The sequence below is a fragment of the Sapajus apella genome, unplaced genomic scaffold (assembly GCF_009761245.1).
Source record: "Sapajus apella isolate SASKATOON/1434 unplaced genomic scaffold, GSC_monkey_1.0 scaffold48, whole genome shotgun sequence".
Lineage (NCBI taxonomy): Eukaryota > Metazoa > Chordata > Mammalia > Primates > Cebidae > Sapajus > Sapajus apella.
This window is the reverse complement of record NW_022436988.1, coordinates 7,062,537-7,074,571: the sequence shown is the minus strand read 5'-3', so window position 1 is coordinate 7,074,571 and position 12,035 is coordinate 7,062,537. Positions and strand designations below refer to the sequence as shown.

Here is a 12,035-nt window from a genome sequence, read left to right as displayed (position 1 = left end):
GCCGGGCGGCATCCACCTCTGTCCTTCAGGCCCTGGGGACTCAGTGGGGGAGGGACACAGCTGCTGAGCGATGACCACCAGAAAGGGATCCAGAGGCCAGAGCTGTCCTGGGGACCAGACAGGCGGGGCCGTGAGAATCCTCCCGTGGGAGGAACCATCCCGAAGCCTCCAGGGTCCTCAGCAGCCAGAAGGCTCTCTCCTTCCGAAAGAGACCCCCCTGGGTCACCACACGCAGAGCCAGAAAGGGTCCAGTTATTTCACTTTTACTATTTCACATTTTCAGCAAACAAGCCAAGGTGCAAACAGGGTTTATTTCACATTAATATATTAACTGGATTTTTTGTCAAATAAATAGGGAATTCTCTTTAAATAACCATCTCCTCACTTCACGGCCGGTCCAGGAACAAACAAGAGCAAGTGTTAGCGCATCCAGGGGCACGAACAAAGCTTCCGGGGGAGAAGCAGGCTGGCGGCCAGCGGCAGGTCCCGGGCGGCTTGCGGGGTCGGGGGCCCTTGTTCCCCGCCCACCCAGCAGCCCCCAAGTGGACAGACATGCATTCTCCAGTTGCAGTCAGGAAGCCCCTTCTAGAGGGAGGTGACAGGGGAGGGAATGCAAATTCCAGAAACACCAGCAGAAAGCAGAAGGGCTTCCTTCCAGCCTCAGCGGCCCCGCCCCAACACCACCCAAGCCTGGGAGCTCATTTTACAGCTTCAAAAGTCACACAGGTGGCAACAGCATGACGCAGGACAGGGAAGGGAAGGGAGGGTGGCTGAGTGGAATGAGAGCATGGTGACCTTCTGAGACCAGCACAGACCAGCGGAGGGAATGTGAGCGGGGCCTGGCAGCCCGGGAAGATGCCTGGCTGGTCTGAAGTGGCTCGTGAGGCTGAGTATAGCAGTGGCTGACAGACTGAGGGAGCTGGACTGCAGCGGAGGTGGTGGCCAGAGAGTCCCTTTGAGGGGAGAAGCTATGAAACAGGAACAGGGGATGCCCTGTGCTCCCAGGAGAACCCCAGATGGTGAGGGGGCACACTGGGCAGCGTCATGGGCTCCGGGCTGGCATGGGAAGCTGGGTGGCGCCTCTCCTGAGGCCAGGGGCCTTAATGTCCAGCGATAGTTCCTGGTAATTGTTTATGATCAGACCTGGAGGGACAACAAGGCACCCCCTCCCTCCTCCAACCCCAGTGCAGCCCTGATGGGAGGGGTAGGATAGAGAGATGAGGGTGGGAGGCAGGGAGGCAGGAGGGCCTACTGGGTCTTCTTATCTTCCGGTGGGTAGTAGGGAGGTGGCGGTGGCTGGCTCTAAAGAAGGAAGAAAAGGAAGATTCTCGTTAGGTTTGAAACAAGACGCAGTCTTCCCGCATAGTTCCCAGCACCTGTGGCTGTGGGGCTGCACCGGCGCAGCCGTGGCCTCTCACCGTGGGCATGTAGACGTTATGAGGGTTGCCTGGGTTGTAATAGGCGCTGGCGGCGGCTTCGGCGGCCTTGGCTTCAGCTGTGAGAGCAAACATACCCAGTGTCGGTGACAAGTTCTCCCCTCCTCCTGAGTTCAGCCAGAGACCCTAGGCTCCCATGGCTCAGGGCAGCTGGTGCTGGGGGTCCAGTCCCACCAATAAGAGCAGCAGGCGAGGCTTCCTGAGCACTTGCCACGTGCTGGCATCTCGTGTCTCACCTCAGCTAATCCCTCAGCCAACCCCACCAGGGTGCCACTGTGACCCGCTGAGTGCAGATGAGAGGACCAAGGTGCACAGGGTGACCCTCCCCGCCAAGAGCGCATGGCTGGCTAAGGGATGGGGGTTGGGCCGGACTCTAGCTCTGGACCACCAGCCTGCGGCTCTGCTGGGCCCCTGGGGTAGCCCAGAGGCCATCCATCCTCTGTGGCTCCCAGCAGGCTATGGCCATTCTGAGGCTCTCTGTGCGACCTTGGGGAGGAGAAGGCTGGTGCTGAAGGGCTGCCAGCACCCAAGAGCCCTCACCTGCAGGGGTGGAGGGGACATCAGGGCCGCTGACCGGAGGCTCCATGGGCCCGGGGTAGGGCGGTGGTGGGGGCTGCACATATCCCATGGCCCCATCCATCATGGGAGGTCCTGGATAGAACTCTGCGCGGCAAGAGAGCGATAGAGAACCGGTGAGCACCCGAGCTGTGGCCCCCTCCGAGGCAGGCTGGCACCCCTCAGGCCTCTCTGGCTCGTCAGTCCTGAAGCAACGCAAGGAGTGAAGTCTCCCTGGCCTGGGGGGAGCCTGCGTGGGTGGGCTCGTAAGGGGAGGGTGGGCAGCAAAGGACACACTCACCAGGCGGGGGCGGTGGATAGGGGTAGCCAGGAGGGCAGGGATACATTCCATTGGCGACTGGCGGGGGATAGACATAGGCCCCGCTGGGCATGTAAGAGTAGCCATAGGCTCCATTGGGGGCTTCACCTCTGGAGGCTACAAGTACAAGGGGAGAGAGAAATGAGCGGGGCCTGCCTGGGGTGGGGAGACGGCGGGCCGCTGCCTGCAGAGGGGAGCTACGGGTGCCCGGCAGATATGCCCTGCCCGCCCCACTCCACTTTCCACCCACGCTCGGGGCTGCCTTGCTCAGGGATGGGGTGATGAGGGGGATGGGAGAGGTCAGAGCCAGGGCAAGGCAAGGGTGGAGGGGTGGACAGAGGCCAGGAGAGCGGCTCGGGGCTGGGGCAGGGATGAGCTGGCGGAGGATGTCTGCTGGACCCATCGCTCAGTCATCTGAAATGGCTGCGAAACCGCAGTTCAATGGTTGGGTTGGGTGTGTGTTTTCTGAGGCCATCGTGAAAGGCCCTTGAGTCCAAACTGCTTTGTCAGAATGTCATCCAGCTGCTCCTGACAGAAGCGCAGCCTCTGAGGTACAGGACAGAGCTGAGGCCAGTTACAGCTTTTCTTCCCAACTCCTAGGCCTGGTCAGCCTGGTGCCCAGAAACTTACCTCCTGAATGCTTAAAAAAGCAAAACAAAAATGAAGCAAACCCAAACCAATCCCCCTCCATGAAGGTCTTGGCTCCTAATCTTCGGAGCCTGAATACCTTGAGATGCCACCTGGAGCATCCGCTGTCCGAACTCTATGGCGCCCCCTGCCGTGAAGGTCAGCTTGTAGGAAGCAGAGCCTTCCCAGCCACCTGCAAGGGGAAAGAGAGTGGATAAACAGCGCAGGCAAAGAAAATCCATGCCCAAAGAGATGGCTGTTTTCATCTCCAGGGCACTATCCAGTGCCCAGGGGGCTGCGGGGACTGGGCCTGCACTGTGATGGGGACTTCCCAGTGCCATGGCTTCCAGCCTGCTGCCTGCATAAGAGCCTGGCCCTGCCGTGCTGCTTTCCCCTTTGGAACAGGGACCTTTTCTTCCTGGAACAAGCCTGTCCTCCTACCCTGGCCCAATATGTCCCACAGGAGCCAAGGGCGCCCTGGTTTGGTTTTAGAACTAACATCAAGGTTTCTCTCCCTTCCCAGCCAAGCCCGGCAGCTTCACAGGAACAAGCCCACTTGGCATTAGCCCACCTTGATATTCACAGCAGACCTCTTGTCCTAAGGGGGCCCAAGGATGGACCCTGGCCCCTCTAGTTTGACTTCTGCACAAAGGGGGACCAAGAGCACCTCAATAGCAAGGGTAGGTCTGGCTGGGGGTGAAGGGGAAGGCGAGTTCAATGCAGAGGTCTCTGGGGCCTGCCAAAAGGCCAGCCCCAAAGCGGGGTGACCCTAGCTTCCCAGAGGCAGCTGCCTCTTCCTGGCTCTCAAGAAAAGGCCCCTCTCAAGAGCCTCACTGATGCAGCTCCTTCCTGAGTCTGACATTTGTATGCACTTGCCAAGTCGCACTAAGCATCTTGACTCAGTCTGCAGGCTTCTGTGGACTTCATGCTCTGAAAAGCTGATCTGAGCTGCCGTCTTTAACGCCAACATTTTCCCCAGCTCTTGGCGACCAAACCCCACCAGCTGGCAGCCCAGAGCTGGGAAGAGGTCACGGCTAGGGCGATAAGGGTCTGAAGGGGACAATTCCACAGTAGCAGTCAGAGGCTCCCACGGCACCTCCCTGGAGACCCCATCTGGGTCCCTGAGTCCCCAACACCTACCTCCCGCTTCGGCTTTCACTGTTCCCTTAATGTAGTTTGCACCAAACACGGGCTGCTTGATCTCACAGTCTTTCATGAGATAGAATGGCATCATGAAGGACTGCATGGCATCCTTCCCCTTGGACAGAAAGATGACCTACAGGGAGAGAGGGTGAGGCTGTCAACACCAGAAGCACAGCCCATGTGCCACGCTTCCTGCCTACTTCCTGGGAGTGACGAATCCACTCCCAGTGCCGGGGTCCAGCAGTCCCATGGCTCTCTCTGTGCCAGATGCTCTTGGAGAGAGCTCTGGATAGAGAAAGGGCTTACCGCAGCCTGGGGAGGCCAGGCTCAAGTACACGGGAGAAACATGTGCTGGTCAAGACAGTATGCGCAGGGCAGACTGCTCTGTCACTGACGGGGTGGTGGGGAAGTGGTGGCGGTGGTGCCTAAGTGAGGGGGTCACAAAGCTAGGGAAGGACAAGCAGTGGAGAGGCAAGGATGGGCTCCTGAAAGGGGGGGATCTCCAGCCTCAGCTCCTCAGAACTGAGAGTGATGGTGCAGCAGGTCGTTAGCTCCCAGCAAGGGGGGCTAGAATCAGCAAAACACACTCTCCATCTGTGCCCGAAACACCCCTTGGGTTTTATTTTTTATTATTTTTTATTTTTATTTATTTATTTTTTTGAGATGGAATTTCGCTCTTGTTACCCAGGCTGGAGTGCAATGGTGCGATCTCGGCTCACTGCAACCTCTGCCTCCTGGGTTCCAGCAATTCTCCTGCCTCAGCCTCTGGAGTAGCTGGGACTACAGGCTCGCACCACCATGCCCAGCTAATTTTTGTATTTTTAGTAGAGACAGGGTTTCACCTTGTTGACCAGGATGGTCTCAATCTCTTGACCTCGTGATCCACCCCCCTCGGCCTCCCAAAGTGCTATTTTTTATTTTTTTGAAAGCGTCTCACTCTGTCACCAGGCTCAAGTGTAGTGGACCCATCTTGGCTCACTGCAGCCTCAGCCTCCTGAGTAGCTGGGATTACAGGCAAGCACCACAACGCCTGGACAATTTTTGTATTTTTAGTAGAGACAGGGTTTTGTCATGTTGGCCAGGCTGGTCTATAACTCCTGACCTCAGGTGATCCACCTGCCTTGGCCTCCCAAAGTGCTAAGATTACAGGCATGAGCCACCACACACAGCCAGAGTTTTAAACCCATGACTTTAATCTGTGACTGAAGATGCCAACTTGAGCCTCCAGAGATGGGGTTTTGAGACTCCCCTGTCTCTGCTAAGTCATGGAGATTAAAACTTGAAAACGTGCTCCTCTTTTTTCCAGCTGTCTTTGAGTCTAAGTGTTTTCTTGGGAGGGGGCAGGGTCTCACTCTGTTGCCCAGGCTGGAGTGCAGTGGCATAATCCCAGCTCAATCCAGCCTCAGCCTCCCCTGGCTCCAATTATCTTCCACTTCCGCCTCTCAGGTAGCACATGCCTGTGCTAGCACACCCAGCTAATTTTTATATTTTTTTGTAGAGATGGGGTTTCGCTATGTTGCCCAGGCTGGTCTCAAACTCCTGAGCTCAGGTGATCCATCTGCCTTGGCCTCCCAAAGTGTTGGGATTACAGGCGTGAGCCACCACACTGGTCTGTCTCTGAGTCTGTCTTGAGCAGCCACGGCAGCAATCCTTTTCCAAGAACATCCATTTGTATTTCTCAACCTCTCAGAGTCCACGTGGGTAACTCTCAGGCAAGGCCCGTTCTGCAGCCTGGCATTTGTCATTCTGTGGGGCGGTACTGGGCTCTCTGCCTGGCCCAGAGGCTATGTCACATAACTGTACCCTGTTTACCGCACTTCTCATTCTGGATATGCACAAGGCTTCATGAGCTACTCTCACAGAAAACAAAATATTCACAATAATAATCTCTGGCCTCCAGGCCCAAGTCCTCCCAGCGGCTGCATCCAACTCTATGGAGATTTTGCAGCAGCAGCTCTGAAATTTACATGGGTTCACTGCCCAGTGGTCAGGTCAGTTACATGAAGAGGCTGGTGGTTCCAGAATCCAGGAGCATATGACAGAGAAATAGGCAGAGTGAGGCACTAACATTCGCCAGGGTTCAGAGGCCACCTATGAGGCTGAGGTGGACTTAAGGCTAAGACTCACATCACTAGACCAGGCTTAGTGGCTCACGCCTGTAATCCCAACACTTTGGGAGGCCGAGGTGGGCAGACTGCCTGAGGTCAGGAGTTTGAGACCAGCCTGGCTAACATGACAAAACCCATCTCTACTAAAAATACAAAAATTAGCAGGGCGGGGTGGTGCATGCCTGTAATCCCACCTACATGGGAGGCTGAGGCAGGAGAATCGTATGAACACAGGAGGTGGAGGTTGTAGTGAATCGAGATCACGCCACTGCACTCCAGCCTGGGTGGCAGAGCAAGACTCCATCTCAGCCGGGCGCGGTGGCTCAAGCCTGTAATCCCAGCACTTTGGGAGGCCGAGGCGGGTGGATCACGAGGTCAAGAGATCGAGACCATCCTGGTCAACATGGTGAAACCCCATCTCTACTAAAAATACAAAAAATTAGCTGGGCATGGTGGCGCGTGCCTGTAATCCCAGCCACTTAGGAGGCTGAGGCAGGAGAATTGCCTGAACCCAGGAGGCGGAGGTTGCGGTGAGCCGAGATCGCGCCATTGCACTCCAGCCTGGGTAACAAGAGCGAAACTCCGTAAAAAAAAAAAAAAAAAAAAAGACTCCATCTCAAAAAAAAAGAGAAAGAAAGAAAGACTCACATCACCTCCAACAGCAGCAACAAGCCTCTAAAGCAGCTGTCCTGCTGTACAACTCACCCGGTAAGGGGTAAGGTAGATGGTGCCTTTCTTGGTCCCTTTGAAGGCTTCTGGCACGTTCTTCATGTCATTGAATGTGAGTTCCACATGATCATAGGACATGAGGATGCTATGGTGAGAAGAGAGGAAAAGCCTTGGTCAGACAGTACGGAGATGTGGTATCACCCGGACACTGGGCCTTTCTCCCAAGCAGCTGTCCAGCACATCAGCTCTTGTAACCGTCTCAACAGTGCTGCATTACAACCATTCACAGGGCCAGGCACGGCCGGTCACACCTGTAATCCCAGCACTTTGGGAACCTGAGGCGGGTGGATCGCCTGAGCCGAGGAGTTTGAGACCAGACTGGCTAACATGGTGAGACCCTATCTCTACAAAAAAAAAACTGAAAACAAAAAAACCCATTACTATAGCCATGGAAGAAATGAGCAGGTTGGGGTTCTATAAGATTTCCCAAGCCCCGCTTGCACAGCCCTCACATGATCACCATTGTGGCAGAGCTACAGGGCTCTGGAGAGGCCATCAACCCCCAAGCAGGTTAGATAAGCTGGCTTAACTCTTCTATTTTCTTTTAAGTCCTTGTGATGTTGTTTTTGTTGGTTTGCTTTTCAAGCCTAATATATAAACACGTCTAAGAGATAACTGTACATATCACAATAGGACCACCTTTAGGGTTTGTTTAAACCTGGGTTCTTAAGCTGGTTCTGCAGGAAAGTCTGTCCATGAAGCCCTTGAGATGATCGTGTACGTCATATGTGCATTTTTCTGGGAGGAGAGTTCAGTTTTCATCATTCTCAAAGGAGTTCACAACTTGAAGAACAAAGTTCACTATTTATCAATTTTTTTCGCTTTTTTTTTTTTTTTTTTTTTTGAGATGGAATTTCACCCTTATCACCCAGGCTGGAGTGCTGTGGCACAATCACAGCTCACTGCAACCTCCACCTCCTGGGTTCAAGCGATCTTCCTGCCTCTACCTCCCAAGTAGCTGGGATTACAGGCATGCACCACCACGCCTGGCTAATTTTTTGTATTTAGTAAAAACAGGGTTTCACCATGTTGGTCAGGCTGGTCTCAAACTCCTGACCTCAGGTAGTCCACCCGCCTTTGCTCCCAAGGTGCTGGGATTATAGGCTTGAGCCACCATGCCCGGCCTAATTATCAAAATTTGAATACTGGACTTAAACTTCAATTGTTATAGACACAACTTATTCAGACAGGAGGCTGAAGCACTTTCTAAAACAAGGCACACCTTATTTAGCAGGACTGAGCCCTAAGCCAGGTAGAAGGCCCAGCAAGATAGATACACTCTTGTCTCAGAAAGTTCCACAGAGAGAGAAAGAACAACAGTCCCCAGAGATGTTGCCAAATGGTATGAAAATCTAGCCGGGCTTGGGAACTGACTCACACAGAGATGCAACAAGCCAGTGTGAGGTGTCTCTGATTACAGGATAAAAAGGTTCACACGGTTCTGTTTGTCTTCTGCCTCCCCCCCTATATCACAACTTTCTCTGACAGGGGAAGGGTAAGTGGGAAATCACTGGTATAAAAAAAGAGAAGTACCTCTCAGAGAAAAGAATTACCAGAAACAGGCTGCGCCCATCACACTCTGAGCAGGTAAAACGGAGGGAAAGTGAGCATCCTGTGGTCTGGGTCACTCTAGGCATTTTCCTCTGACTCATCAAACATTCCCAAGTCACAGGGCACCTGGATGCTGGCAAGGGTACAGGGCTCTGACTCCACCATGTCCCCTTTTGGGATGCAGGTGCCTCCTAAGCTCCTTCAAGGGGGTGGGCATAGTTCAACCCAGGGCTGGCTGGTCTGATTTTCTTATTTTTTTTTTTTTTCTTTTCTATCCATGGAATCATGGAATGGTGTGATATTCAATACTCACGGAACAAAAGAGAGAGAAGCCATTTGAGGAGCCCAGAGGTTGGAGGAGAGACAGAATGCAATGAGCAAGGGGTGGGGAGGGTGGAGTAGAAAGAACCTTGAATTAGGAGACCTCTGCCTTCAGGGGTGACTCAAACCAACAGGCATTCGAGAGAGGCAAGGGACTGACTTTAAGGACCCACACAGTGCCAGGAACTGTCAGACATCTGACAAACGTCACCTGTTTAATTTTACCTCTGGGGCCTCAGTTTCTCACCTGGAACCTGATCGGTTCTGGAACATACTGGAAACCTGCATGATGGTAGTTAATCCTATTAACTTTGGAGTCAAGACTCCTTCCCTGGAATTGCCATCTCTGTTACTTACAGAGTTGTGATTTCGGGCAAGTTACTTAACCTTTCTGTGCCCCACTTTACCTACCTGTGAAATGTGGACAGTAGTAGATTGTACCGCATAGAATTTTATTAAATAAGGTAGAAAAGGCGCAGAGTCTAACACGTAGTAAGGTTGTAGACGTTCAATAGACGACAATTATTTTTGTTTGGGGATCCTCCCAGCTACTAACGTCACAACTCTGGGAATGGGTTCAAGAATCACCCCTAGGCCCCACCGGTCGTCCCACCCCCAATTCCCAGCTGACAGCAACCTCCCGGCCCCCCCCCGCCGCCCGCTCCCTCGACACCCGAACTTAGGTCCTTCAGGATTCTTCCGCAGTGTTTTCACCTTTCGGTGTTGTTGACGATCACTCCGCCGCCCTCCGAGTGATTCTTGTTGAGCGCCATAGTCTCTCCGACAGGGGTCCCGAGACTCACAACGCAGTGCGCTTGCGCTCGTCTTCGGCCCGCCCCTAGTGGCGTCTTGTTATTAGAGTCAGCCAATCACAGCTCCAGCGCGGAGGCTGGCCCAACCACCTGACCCGAGCGTCACGTGGTAACAGTTTACTCCCTCTCCCTTCCCCCGTTCCGCCTGCGTAACAAACAAGATGAAGACTACAATTCCCAGCAGGCAACTCTCCCGAAACCTCGGCCTCCTCCTATGCTGGAGGAAGGATGCATTCTGGAACTTCCGACCATAGGCCGGAATTTGCTCCATAATTTGCATAACCAATCGGCTTGTGCCATCCCACCTCGCCTCCTTAGCGGGACTTAAGTAAACAGCCTTCTGGCAGGGGCGCAATCCTCGGGGTATGCTCGCGTGTCCGGGAAGTTTAGTCGGCTGAGTGCGAGCTGGACATGTTGTGGGATTCCCCGAGCAGTCCTCTGATAGATGGGGCGCCTTCGTTCACTCAGCAGACGTTTATGGGGCGCTTGTGTGACTCGGGCGTTTAGCTGAGTCCGAGGCCCCGCCTCTTGAGGACGCGGTGGGCTGGCGGCGTCGGATCACCCCGTCATCCGTCTCACCAATCCCAGCCCAGAGCCCGGGGGACAGGGAGAGTCCCACGACGGGAGGGGAGGTCGGGTGCGCCCCGTCTGGATCCCACCACGTTCGCCAGCCGGCCGGGCGCCCCTTGCAGCCTCCGCGCCGGCCTCGCGGTGGCGCCGTTCCCTCAAGGGCGCCCAGCGGGGGCCCGGCCGGAAGATTGAAGGCTGAGTGGGACTGGGCACGGCGCGAGACCGGCAGCCTCATAACTAGGACTTACAGAATAGGGCTGACTCATGCCAGCTCGTGACCCAGCCCTGGGCATCCTCCACGGGGCAGCTGTCATTCCCTAACCGCCCCCAACAAACCCCCGCACCTCCAAGCTGAATCCGTGAGGCGGAAAGAGGGGGCTGCACTCCCAACGTGGTGGTTCCACTACTCGTTAACCTTAAGGATCAGAGTTTGCTTTTCTGCAGACAGATGCTTTCCTGACCCGCGGGGGCCAACCTCGCGATCCACCTACTTGACTTCTTTTTCTAGGGAGGTCTCCTATGTGAAGGAACAAAACTGCCTCACTAGAAAAGATCAGGAAACAGCAGCCTTCTGCGAGGTCCTGTGCAAGACTAGGTTGGACCTTGCAGGACAAGTACAGTGGATTAAGGATGGTGATAATGAGACCTGCCCCAATGGTTAGATGTTTTTTGGCACCTGCAGTCTCTGCAGTCTTTAAAAAGAATGAAGTCAGACTATGTCCTGATATGGAAAGACTATCAAAGGTTATTAAGCACAGAATGCTGAATAAATATAGTATACAAAACGCTGTATAAATATGAATATAGTATAAATATAGTATACTGTATAAATATACAGAATGCTGTATACAAACAGGCTGGGTGTGATGGCTCACGCACTTTGGGAGGCTGAGGTGGGCGGATCACCTGAAGTCGGGAGTTTGAGACCAGCCTGACCAGCATGGAAAAACTCCGTCTCTACTAAAAATACAAAATTAGCCGGGCATGGTGGCACTTGCCTGTAATCCCAGCTACTCGAGAGACTGAGGCAGGAGAATCACTTGAACCTGGGAGGCAGAGGTTTCAGTGAGCCAAGATCGCCCCAGTGGGCTTCAGCCTGCGGGACAAAGGAAGACTCTGTCTCAAAGAAAAAAAAAAAAAAAAGGAAAATCCCCCCAGCAAAGGGTATATAGCATTGGCTGTTCTAAGGACCATAGATGGGAAGATGTCCCCTGCCCACCCCACTCCCACTCCTTTGCCAAATAGGTTGGAGGTATAAGCAGGTTCACGTTTTGCCAAGCTTTGAAGCTGATACAATTTTGGAGGCTCTTTTGGTTGTTGATGTATTTGTTTTTGCGACAGGGTTTCACTCTGTCACCCAGGTGCAATCATAGCTCACTGCCTCCACAGAACTCCCGGACTCAAGTGATCTGGAGACTTTTTTAAGAAATAAAATACACAGGCCAGGCACGGTGGCTCACACCTATAATCCCAGCACTTTGGGAGGCTGAGGTGGGCAGATCACCTGAGATCAGGAGTTTGAGACTAGCCTGGCCAACATTGTGAAATCCCGTCTCTACTAAAAACACGAAAAATTAGGCCGGGCGCAGTGGCTCAAGCCTGTAATCCCAGCACTTTGGGAGGCCGAGGCGGGTGGATCACAAGGTCAAGAGATCGAGACCATCCTGGTCAACATGGTGAAACCCTGTCTCTACTAAAAATACAAAAAACATTAGCTGGGCATGGTTGTGTGTGCCTGTAATCCCAGCTACTCAGGAGGCTGAGGCAGGAGAATTGCCTGAACCCAGGAGGTGGAGGTTGCGGTGAGCCGAGATCGCGCCATTGCACTCCAGCCTGGGTAACAAGAGCGAAACTCCATCTCAAA

At 53.8% G+C, this 12,035-nt stretch overlaps 1 protein-coding gene across 2 annotated transcripts; it reads right to left on the bottom strand.

The window, feature by feature from the left end:
• Positions 1-292: 292 nt before the first annotated feature.
• WBP2 (WW domain binding protein 2) lies at positions 293-9,754 on the bottom strand. 2 transcript variants are annotated; one of them, XM_032241646.1, is made up of 8 exons: positions 9,504-9,754; positions 6,894-7,002; positions 4,078-4,213; positions 3,038-3,130; positions 2,293-2,427; positions 1,977-2,099; positions 1,419-1,495; positions 293-1,302 (listed from the first exon to the last, which is right to left on the bottom strand). In XM_032241646.1, the coding sequence occupies exons 1-8, from the start codon at positions 9,560-9,562 to the stop codon at positions 1,249-1,251; spliced, it is 786 nt and encodes a 261-aa protein (XP_032097537.1). In that variant the 5' UTR covers positions 9,563-9,754; the 3' UTR covers positions 293-1,248. The 2 variants fall into 2 exon arrangements, with proteins under 2 accessions (XP_032097537.1, XP_032097538.1); XM_032241647.1 differs by lacking the exon at positions 2,293-2,427.
• Positions 9,755-12,035: the final 2,281 nt, after the last annotated feature.